The sequence below is a fragment of the Aplysia californica genome, unplaced genomic scaffold (assembly GCF_000002075.1).
Source record: "Aplysia californica isolate F4 #8 unplaced genomic scaffold, AplCal3.0 scaffold00015, whole genome shotgun sequence".
NCBI classification, from domain to species: Eukaryota; Metazoa; Mollusca; class Gastropoda; order Aplysiida; family Aplysiidae; genus Aplysia; species Aplysia californica.
In genome coordinates, this window is record NW_004797285.1 from 948,193 (window position 1) to 960,887 (window position 12,695).

At 39.8% G+C, this 12,695-nt stretch overlaps 1 protein-coding gene across 1 annotated transcript in view; it reads right to left on the reverse strand.

Moving 5' to 3' along the window:
• LOC101860867 overlaps nucleotides 1-12,500 on the reverse strand; it is a gene marked incomplete in the record, with an annotated part of 63,466 nt that extends 50,966 nt beyond the window's left edge. Inside the window, 4 exon segments of the mRNA XM_013085279.2 lie at nucleotides 2,515-2,599; nucleotides 3,825-3,994; nucleotides 5,726-5,850; nucleotides 9,771-12,500. Of these exon segments, the coding sequence (XP_012940733.1) occupies nucleotides 2,515-2,599; nucleotides 3,825-3,994; nucleotides 5,726-5,850; nucleotides 9,771-9,976 (586 nt within the window).
• Between the last annotated feature and the right edge of the window lie 195 nt (nucleotides 12,501-12,695).

Consider the following 12,695-nt stretch of genomic DNA (forward strand, 5'->3'; position numbering starts at 1 on the left):
GTGTGGGTTCGAATCCCATCAGGCGTCTTACCTTGTGTCCTTGGGAATGGCACTTCACAGGAATTTTCCCGACTTCGGCTCTACAGGTTATTTGGAGATTAGATGATACTACAGTATCAGTACCACTAGCGGCCAAGAGCGTACTTTTGAAAAGTTATGATTTCACGAGAAGGAAACTATGATCATGCATGATTTTATTTAAAGCTGAGACTGTGAAACATTGACAAATTGTTCGTACCACGAGGTAGCCAGCAGCCCCAGATGCAGCTGTCATCTAGTCGAACAGGAAGTTGCCCTGCCCTGACTGCCGCCAATATTAGGCACGAAAAGCCAATACCATTGAGAAAATGAGCTAGTACGCTTTGCAATATCAGAGGCTCAATATGAGCGCATCAAAAGATGTATCCTAGAAGGGACTGTAACTGATGACTTTTCCTTTTGACGCAAAGAAATAGTATCTGAGCGACAGAGATTGAATAGAGATTTTCTTCTATTAGAAATGTAACAAAGCAGGAAAAAATGGAGCTGCTAACGACAGTTATGTTTAAAGAATATTTTTCCCCTGTCAAACAAATTAAAAAAAAAATGTTTCATGTCACAAACGACACAATTCAGATATTCTAGGAGGGTTGCTGCTTCGACAGTACTTGTTAGAGTCTTGCCAAAAAGTCTGAATCTGTGAGTACAACATCTCAGTAGACAGAGACAGATCCTGGATAAAGTAACTTCCACATAGCGGGGATCAAAATCGCATCCTTTGAGAGCAAAACTAAATAGCCTAACCATTAGGTAACAGACTCCGATGCACTTACCAAAAAAAACAACCCATTAATATTTTTTTTTCCAGTTGTCGCTGCCATCGAATTAGCTTTTAAATAATATGATATCAGTACATCGATGGGAACATTTCGAATATGATTTTTGAGTCTTTCTTGCAGATTGTCCAATTAGACATGGAATTGTTATTGACCTCCACGTTTTGTTTACCAAGTTGATTGATTTTTTTAAAGCGCATTGATCAGTGCACCAATTGCCTTTCAACAAAATGAAGTGTATTTGAAAATTGTCATGAACTGACCATTAATTCAGGAACGGAAGTCCCGCCTATCGTCTTGGCCATTTCAGTACCAGACCCAGAAAACAGTATGGGCATGTTTTTTGGGGGATAAAATATACCCCAGGGTGTTCCCGTAGATACGTGGTTAGTGAGATAAGGCTTACACACAATGTCAAGCCAAGCCAATGACATTAGGATCAGGTGGGCGACCACTGGGGTGTGTCACTAGCTCACGTTAATCCTGGCTCAAAAGCAGGGCGCGGCACGGCAGTGAACGGCCATGACCTACGGCGTGTGATGTAATGCTATAGCAGGTGTCACAAACTTGCGGCCCGCGGGTAACTGAGGCCTGTAGGGCGTTATTTTACAGATCTTTCTCAACATCAAAGTTCTGTATTGGTTCGGCTCAAATGTGGTTCAGCTATGTAAAAGGAAGCGCTGCCACGTCTAAGGTAGCATGATGTGGGCACAAAAGCCCATGTTCTGAAGAACCCTTCAACTTCTGAACTACTGTTTATAAAGACGGAGAACAATTATATCAGTAACTACTTTTTGTAAACACTTGAAGTTTTTTTTTTAGTGGAATATAAATAATGGGGCCCTGGCTGACCCACGCTTTACTTTCAGTGGTCCTCGGGTAACTTTGACTGGTATGCAAGCTCTTTAACAACAGACACACACACACACACACACACACATACACACACACACACACACACACACACACACACTCACATCTATCTATTTATCCATCCATCCATCCATCCATCCATCCATCCATCCATCCATCCATCCATCCATCCATCCATCCATCCTTCCATCCATCCATCCATCCATCCATCCATCCATCCATCTATCTATCTATCTATCTATCTATCTATCTATCTATCTATCTATCTATCTATCTATCTATCTATCTATCTATCTATCTATCTATCTATCTATCTATCTATCTATCTATCTATCTATCTATTACGGTGCTCAAACTGAAGTTCTATTTCGGTTCGGGTACTCTTTACACAAAATCCCCTAAGTACGAAGCTTTCATAACCAAATCGTGTGGAGTATGACAGTGGCCTCAGCTAAGCACTGGCGATTTCATAATAATAATATTAACCTTACATTGGATGACCAGACGTGAAGATTCATTTTGTCATTGCGTGTCCAAAGTGATACCAGCCACACTGGCGATCACATCGTAAAAATTGTTATGACAGTGAAAACAACATAACGATTCTGGAATCACAGGAGTGCCATTTTGTGCCCATGTTTTAGTTTTAGTAAGAGATTTACTGAACTTACAGCACAATAACGTTATAAAAGTAGGCCTAAGATTAGAGGTGTTACAAGATAATACCAAACACACAAAAAAAGATAAGGATGATAGATGTTCGATAGGAAAGGAGCAAAAAATAACCGGAACACCTGTCAACCACCAGCCTACTAAATAGGCTCACCCCAAGACCTATGTCCCGACGATGTAGCCCTCGGCTTGAACTTCTTTTTCTGCTCCAATGAATCTTTTTCTGCCCGGTGTAGGTCCTGCAACAAATGAATTATTTACACTTCCCATTTACTCGAGGAAAGCATTACATGGCATGGATCTGCAAGGAATATAAACCTAATACATCATCATCCGGTGTCTTGCCGACTGGCGTGGGCGATCATGGCCCTCCGTTTCATCTAATACGTTTACTATTAAATACTAAAAACATAATCATAATAACAATAACTGCATCAACAACAGCAATGATTATGATGATGATGATGATGATGATGATGATGCTGATGATGATGATGATGGTGATGATGATGGTGATGATGATGATGATGTGATGATAGCGCTGGTCGTGGTGTTAATAATAATAATAATAATAATATTAATAATAATAATAATAGTAATAATAATCATATAATAATGATAATAATAATAATAATAATAATAATAATAATAATAATAATAATAATAATAATAATAATAATAATAATAATAATAATAATAATAAGAAGAAGAAGAAGAAGAAGAAGAAGAAGAGGAGGAAGAAGAAAAAACTACAATATCACAATTCTGTATAGTGATACTACTACTACTACTACTACTACTACTACTACTACTACTACTACTACTACTACTACCACCACCACTACTACTACTACTACTACTACTACTACTACTACTACTACTACTACTACTACTACTACTACTACTACTACTACTACTACTACTACTACTGCTACTACTACTACTACTACTAATTCTACTAACGACAGTTACAACAACAACAACAACAACAACAACAACAGAATTTATCATCACACCATTAAAAAATGCTTAAAAAATAATGGGAACAGACAGAGGACTGTTCTTGTTACTATTTGATGGCGCTGCTCTTCGAATTTTTACGGGAGTGTCGTCAATTTACTTCTCAATGTCATACTGTTGGATTTGAGTACTTTCCATGAATAACATTCTTTGTTTTGCTGTTCACTCACCCCCTACAATGATATGATAACTTAGAATTACAAAGTCTATCTGACATTTTCTGTCGTTTGGAGCTATTGAGACCATGAGGTCAGAAACTAACCTATCTGCTCTATTGAAATCGTAAGGTTGATAGGAGTCGTTATCAAGATATTCAAAGAATTGCATTCGAGAAAATAATTCTGAGGTAGCGAATCACATTTCGTCAAATGGCATTAAAGTCTAATCAATTTCTATCTGTTTGAGGTATCTTAAAGTACGCCGTAACTCTGAGACTGAAATCACCTTTAGAAGTCCTTGGTACAATGTCATTCTTGTTTTGTTGCAATCAATGTCCTCCATCTCGTACCAGGTGGTGAGCATGTGATGTTTGATGACCCAGTTCAAACCGCTCTCGTTTTTTGATAGGAAAAGGCCCCCAACCAGTATAGGATTCTTCAGGGATATGTTAAAACCTGCTTGAGGAAGAATAAAAAAAGAAAGGAAGGCAAAGGGTTATAACTCTTTCGTCTTGGGCTGGGACCACATGGAATCTGCATGTTGGGGCGGGGGAGGTGGCTGGGTAAGCTAATCAACTAAACATGATACTGCCTGTGTTTCCCATTTTCACAGCTCCTACCGTGACATGCAAGACTCCAGTTTCTAATTCTACCTGCTTACCTGTAGCAGAAACATACAAGCACAAAGCTACTGCACAGGGTATACAATGTATAAGCTATGTTGTCATCGTGCACATCACACTTGTGCCCTTCACGTGGAAGGGTCAAGCTCAATTATGACACCACAGATACCAGTATGCTTAGACTTGCTCACCAATTGTTTTTGGCTTTTTAAAAAACCACGTTCTGTTATATTTCACAAATCAAAGTAGGACATAAAACTTGTGCTGTGCCCTTTCATAGCCAAGTATGAAGATGACAGAGTTCTTACTTTTCAACCTACAACAGCGTCTGGTCTCTCCTTCATGAGAGTAAATGTAGAGGACAGCTAATAGCATAATACAGGCATTTTTATACCTCAAAAAACTGTTTTTTGAGGATACCTCGGGGTTCCTCCTCCGAGTAATTGATATTCTCCTATTTAATTGTATGCATGTGACAATGGCAACACTGTCTTCAAGGTTGGTGGTTTGATTGTAGAGCTCCTTATAGCCAGACTCCGATAATAAGAGTTTGATAACCCCGTCGGGAAATTCTTTTTTCGAATATCTCCGGTGTCGTCCTCCACTCATCAGGAGTTGGCCTTTGCAGATAGAGTCGGAGCAACCAGCTTCTTAAACTATCAGTGATTTGTCGAGGCCGAGGAGGGTGTAAAAGATCAATAATCAATCAAACATTGCTTTTCTGATGCATATTGTAGAAATAAATAAGATTATCTGACAAGAAAAATACCAAAATAATAACCACCAGATTCATGTTACTGTGGGCAGGTACGATATACGTAAACTATTGTGTTTTATGCGTTTCGTATGATTCTATACCGTTAATAAATTAATAAAGCCCAGACACAACGAAGTCGGGATAATATTTTAGCTCATCAGTTTATGCTCTATTCGTAACAATTCTGTTGTCATCGATGTCAATGCATTTCAATCTCTAAAGCCTTGATCGTAAATGCTAATTATTATGGATAATATCACATGCTCATTGCGTGCTTTTAATATGCATGGTAATTGAACAACTAATACAAAATAAAGGATCCAGGACATTTACCAAGTCACCACAAATTAGGCTAACATGTTACAATAATTCTGTAAGCAGTAGTCAACATTTTCATGCGTACTTTATATATTAATCAGTTGGTGTTGATAGGAATGGGCAAGGGAAAAAAAGGGGGAAAATTTATAATTATGCAGGACCGACGTAATGGGCACTAAAACAGCCTGCCAGAAGACAGAAGGTATGAGAAAGGATAAAAATTGATACTCTTATGCGAGAGCACTGTTTACATAATGTTAAGAATGACGCTACTTTGACAGAACCCCCCCTCCCCCCAAACATACACACAAATACACTCTTCGCCGCTCCCGGTTGAAGGCATAGCGGCTATTTTCACTCCCAGGCCCACATGGATAGACAGATAGATAGATAGATAGATAGGTAGATAGATAGATAGATAGATAGATAGATAAATAGATAGATAGATAGATAGATAGATAGATAGATAGAATTTTCCCAAATACGTACCGCAATTTTTCACGTCTTTCAAGTCACAGCGAGCCGAACTGGCCACAAGGGTATCGGCGTCCTTCAGTTTCCTCGCGACAGACATTATTCCGCAGTGGCACTGGCCTGAGACTGGCCTGATTATTCTGGGTAATGAAAGGAACCAAATGGTATTGCCGTAAATCGTGTGAAAACATCGCTATTTTACCGCACGAATAGTGCCTTATTCTTTTTATTGAAAGTGTTCGACCAGGTTCAGAAAAACAACTTTCCTAAGCCGGAACTTAGCTTTATTTCGGGCTCACCAAGTTCTTAATTTATTAGCCTCTTCGGTGTTTTGTGGTATTCAGGGTTCCGGGGGTCCGTATTATGCATAGACAACAGGGTGTCTTAGAAAAAGACATTTAAGAACTTGGTCCTATTTGCACCAACGTCAACACAAATTTGTCAATATAAAGAAAATCGACAGATATATTCAAAACATATTAAGTATTTAAATTTCCATCCAAAATTGAGTCAAACGCAAAATTTCTTAACAATCCTTTAAAATGTATGTGTGCTTTAAAGAAGGAAGTTAATTAAACTCGCATTACTAAGCAAACTCAGGATGGGTGTGATTATCTAAATTATATGTTCGAGGTGTTAATATTTTCTCCCCAGACAGGCTCGAATACGCCGCTGGAAATTTTGAAGCACCCAGTTGTATGTTTCTGGGTCGAATTTACGGACTTCCTTTTCAACATTGCTTTTCAACTGTTCAATCGTCTCTCGGTTGCTTCCCTAGACTCTTGTCTGTCAAAAAATCCCAAAGGAAATAATCAAACGTTCCAAGTCTGGAAAATACGTTGAGCATTCCTTTGAAAGCTTTATGATTTTAAATATAAAACGTTACCCAAACTTTTCTCGAAACCATAAAAAGGCCACTCTTAACAAACAGGGTGTGGCCCCATCCTACTGAAACCAGGCCTCCTCAACAGCATAACAACACATACCAAAACTTCTGCTAAACTTTCTCAGCACGGTGAGATAATCATCTGGTGTGACAGTCGTAGTTTTTTAAAAACTGTCCTTGTGCTGAAACCAGAATGAGCAGATAATGCCCCCTATAGCCGAATGCTTCTAAAAAGCTGCAAAGTTTTGCGTTTTACCTATTTTTTTGGTTGGAAATGTTACCTCATAATATTCGAGCACGTAGACTGGTTGCCTTCATATTGATGAATTTGACGTCCTCGTAGTTGAATAATTTTTGCCCGAAGTTTTTTTTGTTCAATTGGTTCAAATATTACCGAGGTATTTCCTTTTACATGAATCATTTTTTTCTTTGCCTCCATGTATGTAAGGATAAGAGGAAATCTTAATACTGATTTTGCTTCCTACCTCATTCTACTTTTAACCATACGTGCACACATACACCGACATACACGCAAACAAACAAACATTCACATTCACGTACACGTACACACAAACACACACACGCACATTCACACACGCACACACATCTTCAATTCTTTCTCTCCCTCTCTCTTCTCTCTTTTCTCTTCTATCTACTCTTTGTCTTGCTGTCTTTCTTCTCTCCCCCCACCTTTCTCTCTCTCCCTCCCCCCCCCTCTCTCTCTCTCTCTCTCTCTCTCTCTCTCTCTCTCTCTCTCTCTCTCTCTCTCTCTCTCTCTCTCTCTCTCACTTTTAATCATGAATAATGAAACCTCTTATTTTGTTTTTATTTTTCTTTAAATAAGTTAATGCATGGCTTTCGGGCAGGCAGACTGGCTTTTCTCTAGAGTAGCGATCAACTCCATATTGAGAAAATAGGATTTATTCCATCTCGATGAGCATTGTAATTACTCCCTGAGTAGATCACCGTCTGTCTTTCTTGTGTTGTTCAATTGTGTGCCATGTCTGTGATTTCACTTCCCATTTCCTCTATCCATTTAAAATAATCATAATCGTATTGCCTGTCTGTCTAAGTAAGAACGTTTATTCTGTCCTCCCTTTTTCTGTTTTCATAAGTGTTTTACGGCACTCGCAACTGCATAAGGTCATACAAGTGCACGAAGACGCTACTGGTCATAATGAACCCCTTAGTGGTTTATCTGTCTGCTTTTTTTTGTCCTTTATCCTTCGTTCGTTCAAGCTCCAAGTTGTCTTCTGCCTCCCTTCTTTTTGTCTGATTGTTTAGCTGTCTGTTTCTCTCCATTTCTCAAGCCCTCTCCCTCTGTCTCCCTCTCTCTCTCTCTCTGTCTGCCCCCCCCCCTCTCTCTCTCTCTCTCTCTCTCTCTCTCTCTCTCTCTGAGTGTCTCACTCTCTCTTTCTTTCCTTCCTCCCTCTTTCTATATGACTGTTAGTCTGTCTGTCTGTCTGTCTCTCTTGCTTTCCCTCTGCCTGTCTGTCTGTCTTTCTTTCTGTCTTTCTTTCTTTCTTTCTTTCTTTCTTTCTTTCTTTCTTTCTTTCTTTCTTTCTTTCTTTCCATTCTCTCTCTTTCTATCTCTATCCCTGTCTCTGTGTGTCTGTCTGTCTGTCCGTCTGTCTGTCTGTCTGTCTGTCGCTCTCTCTCTCTCTCTCTCTCTCTCTCTCTCTCTCTCTCTCTCTCTCTCTCTCTCTCTCTCTCTCTCTCCCCCTGCCCCCCTGTCTATCTGTCTGTCTGTCTGTCGCTCTCTGTCTGTCTGTCTGTCTGTCTGTCTGTCTGTCTCTCCATGCCCCCTGTCTATCTGTCTGTCTGTCTGTCTGTCTGTCTGTCTGTCTGTCTGTCTGTCTGTCTGTCTGTCTGTCTGTCTGTCTGTCTCTCTCTCTTTCTCTCTCTCTTCCGGATTCTCATACAGAGTGTTTCTGTCCTCATGATCAAATCCCTCCATCTGTTCCCTATTTTCTCCAGCCGTCTCATGTTGCACCAAATCCATCATTACAACGGAACGAGTTGTAACATTCCCGACATATCCTCCGTCGATCCTTTTTGTTCACCGAAGCAAAAAAAAAAAAGACTATCAATTATAACATAATATAACATTAAAGGAACACTAATAAGGATGATAGCCACAGCAACCACAGCAACAACAGCAGCAACAGCAACACCAGCAGGGGCAGTTAATTCACACTATGACGTGGGTATTTGATCATGATCAAGTGTGATGATACTCTATCAATTTAGGGTTTGCACCACCTGTTGGCCAGGCGCTCTATTTGTCTGTTTATTACAATTCACAGCCTTTCACGTATAGAAGTTTCCAGGCGGGTTAGTTGATCCGGGGATGGCTTTTTGTTTGCCTATATTTATTATTTTTTTCGATTCGTGTTCACATCCTGCCGCCAATGTGCCTGCCAAGTTGTCGGTTTGGCACTTATTTTGTTTGCTGTTTTGCTATGCTGCCACTACGAGATCGTTCTCGGGATTTTTTAGTTTTTTGGTACAAGGAAGCAGAGGTAAAATTATTGTGTTACGAGAGCAAGACTGTAAATGAAAGAAACAAAAGAAGTGAAAGTAAAAAATTGCTATTGCGGCTGCTCTTTAATGAAGTTCATGCGTCTGAGCCTTCAGGTTATTCGCAACAAAATAGTTCCTCAAAACAGGATATTTTGATACCTTAGCCAGAGGTAACAAATGAAACCGTGTGAGTGCTGTGCATAATATGATCTAAACCAGTGCTTTTCAACCTTTTTACTGCCAGTGCTCACTTTTGCCGCCCTAAAGAAGTTTAAGGTGTCATACCAACCATCTACATGTACATGTGTATTTCCCAGCGGAGCATTACAGAAAACCAGACATTACCAAGGTGATCACCACCGATAATCACTGGCTACTAGTGGACAATATCGCCACGGTTGGCAAGAACTGGTCTAAATTCATGGAACGAATTGTCAATAGGTTGGTCTCCAAATGCCACACCTAATACTTGGCTTGAACGAGAAATTGCTAGGCGCGGTTAAAGTGCAAGATTCTACTCAGAAAGCGTCGCACAGCATAATAACTAACACTTGCCCCGTTCGCCTTTTTGTCAATGTTGTTCTCTCATCAAATCATCGGTATAACAAGACTGATTTAAAAAACCCACCAAAAACAAAACACACAACTTACAGAACATCAACTCCGTCATCAAACAATACGGCCTGGGCCACGTCTTCCGCATTGAGATTCCCTCTGTCCTTGCAGGTTATCACCTTGACGTCGCGAGAACAGGACTTCGGGAGCGGGGGCGGAGTGACCTGATTTACAACTGCCGCGTATGCGCAGAGGGTGAGGGCGATGAATGTTGCAAACTGTATCAGCCATTTTGACATCATCACATCCTGACTCAAGGATAAAACAAATATGTATTTGTTTTACAAACAAGAAGTAAAATGGATCAATGTATCAACGAAACCTATACCGATGGGCCCGCTTTCGAAATAGGTAGTTTTAGTATAAACTGTCTAAGGTGCAAGGGGGTGGATTACTTGAGAAAATCTCAAAAAGGTTGTATTAAAAGCCCCGGCAGAACGATTTCTTGAATTTCTTGCATTTCTTCTTCTTCTTCTTCATATTTATTTCTTTATTTCTTTATTTCTTTATTTCTTTATTTCTTTATTTCTTTATTTATTGGTTTTCAGTGCAAAGGCTTTTTTCCAAAAAAGTATAGTAAGACGTTAAACGCACAAAAACAGCGAAAGAAAACGTATACCATTTTCTCTAATTCAAGCAAATAAAATTCTCAGGTTCTGTTTCCGGCTTAAACCACAATGTTTCATTGTTGCACTTCTGATTATCTACTGAGCTCTCGGCATATAAACAACTAATTAACCTTCCACGATACATTACTCTTGTCATGTATAATGAACCATGTCCAGGACGGCCGAACGCGTGGCAGACGTGTGGGTGGACTACATAAGAGCTGTTACAGTGGTAAAAAAAATACGTGAAAAATAGGATTAGTTCAATAACTTTCTAGTGAGTAAGAGTGCCACTTCTCTAACCAAGCGAAAGCGGAAGTATACGAATGAATAATCATGTCAACAAACAATTCGATTCTGAGCATGCCCTTTCAAGAAGTTCATGTGTCTGAGCCTACAGGTTATTTGCAACAACATATTTCTACTACACGCTTCATTTTAATGCCTTCGCCCGAGGTTTTCACCACAGACGAGATCGGGTATGTGCTGTACATAGTATGGAATGTTTACTTATTATTCCCTGACGTGTTTGAAAAAACGCAGTGGTGGGCTCGGTTTGCAGATGTTGAACTTTGTTTGACTACGTAATATAATATAATTCTTTGTCTTCTGATTTCAAAGGATGGAATGTTGGCATAAGCCAGAGGATCTCCACAGGAAATGTGCAGAAAGCTCCTATAGCCAGGCTGAGACATTTGTTCTGTATGGCGTCCAGCATCTTTAAACTGTGAGGTCGTAGTCCATCTTGTTTAGGTGAAAAGTTTAGACGGAGGAGATGGCCGGAGTCTCCGCGCCACTCTGGATTAGGTAGAATTTTAGCAGGTCCAGTGCTTTCTCACACCTCTCGCGGATGCCTTTAATATGAGGTATGAATGTTAATTTTTTGTCAAAAATTCCCGTTATTGGAAACGAGCCAGGTCATGGATGGAAATGGGGCGTCGGTAACCAAGTGTCTAGGCGTGAGATTGCGGGTTCGGAGGTTCGAGCCTCTGCTCAGTCAGACGTTGTTTCTTTGGGAAAGGCACATTACATGATCCTGTTTGGCAGGAGGTTAACAATTACATGGGAGGAATAGGAAATAAATGAGGAGGTACTTAAATAAGCCAGAGAGAGAGAGAGAGAGAGAGAGAGAGAGAGAGAGAGAGAGAGAGAGAGAGAGAGAGAGAGAGAGAGAGAGAGAGAGCCGCTCGCTCATAAGAAAACGATAAGGAAGAGACAAAAGTGTTTTTTTGAGACATTTGATTCGACATAAAGGTCTTTAAAACTTTTCTCTCACTGATAAAAGTTAAGGCAAACGAAGCAAGGTTAGCAATTTACTTAGTAAACCTGAACAGACGGGTAACGGGGAAAGACCAGGACAATAACATAATTTAAACTATCCTGGCAAACGCATGAATGGCGGACTGTGATCACCGATGTCTGTTGAAGATCTGTAATGTTGGAATGTTGAAATGTCTGTATGCTGAGAAACCCAGTAAATGTTTCTAGCTCTAGAAATAAGAGACAACGTTGGCAACAGGACAGGGTGAATTTTGAACGGACAATAAGTTGAAAGGAAGCACGACAGCTCAGTGATGATAATTTAATGTTTTCATTTGCTCAAAAAGTCGCATGTCAACAGCAGAAGTGTGGTACTTATATAAACATGATTAGGTACTCTCTATCTAGTATATTTTGTATATTCAAAGTCCAGATGAAAAACCGTTTTCATCAATTATTGTGCAAACATCACATGTATGGCATTCACCAGAGGACCATCAGAATCCCTTTTGATTTCTGTTGACTGTTCCTAGAACCGTACCAGCTTCTGGGGCGTCTTCCTCTCCCTACTATTTATCCTGCCCATTTTCAGCAATTACTCTCCTTCTGTTGTCTGCGTTGTAGATTAAATAAAAGAGTAGATTAAATAAAACAAACACAAAAAAGGAGTGGATCAAAAATAGGCACGAAAAAACTATTTACACCTTACTAAATATGCTAACAGTTTAAGAACTAGTTCAAGAATTGGAGATTCGAAACCCATATATTAATAGGATAATCAATCTTTTCCTTAATCCCTGCATGCAACTTAGTCTCTCATTTTTCAGTCTGGTTTTCTGGAGCATGGGTAAAGAACATATTACTCAACAATACCAAAGAAAAAACAACAAAAAACAACCCCCCCCCAAAAAAAAAAAAAAAAACCAACAAAAAAACACCCAAAAAACCACGCACTGTCAGCCGTAGCTCCAGGCGCGAGCGCTGGCCAAACAGAAACATTGTTATCCCTGTATTACCTCCCTTGTGATGCATGGAGAATGCGTAACCTTTTGGAGCATAATGTTAACCAGTCTAAACGTCTCTCTCCCCCCCC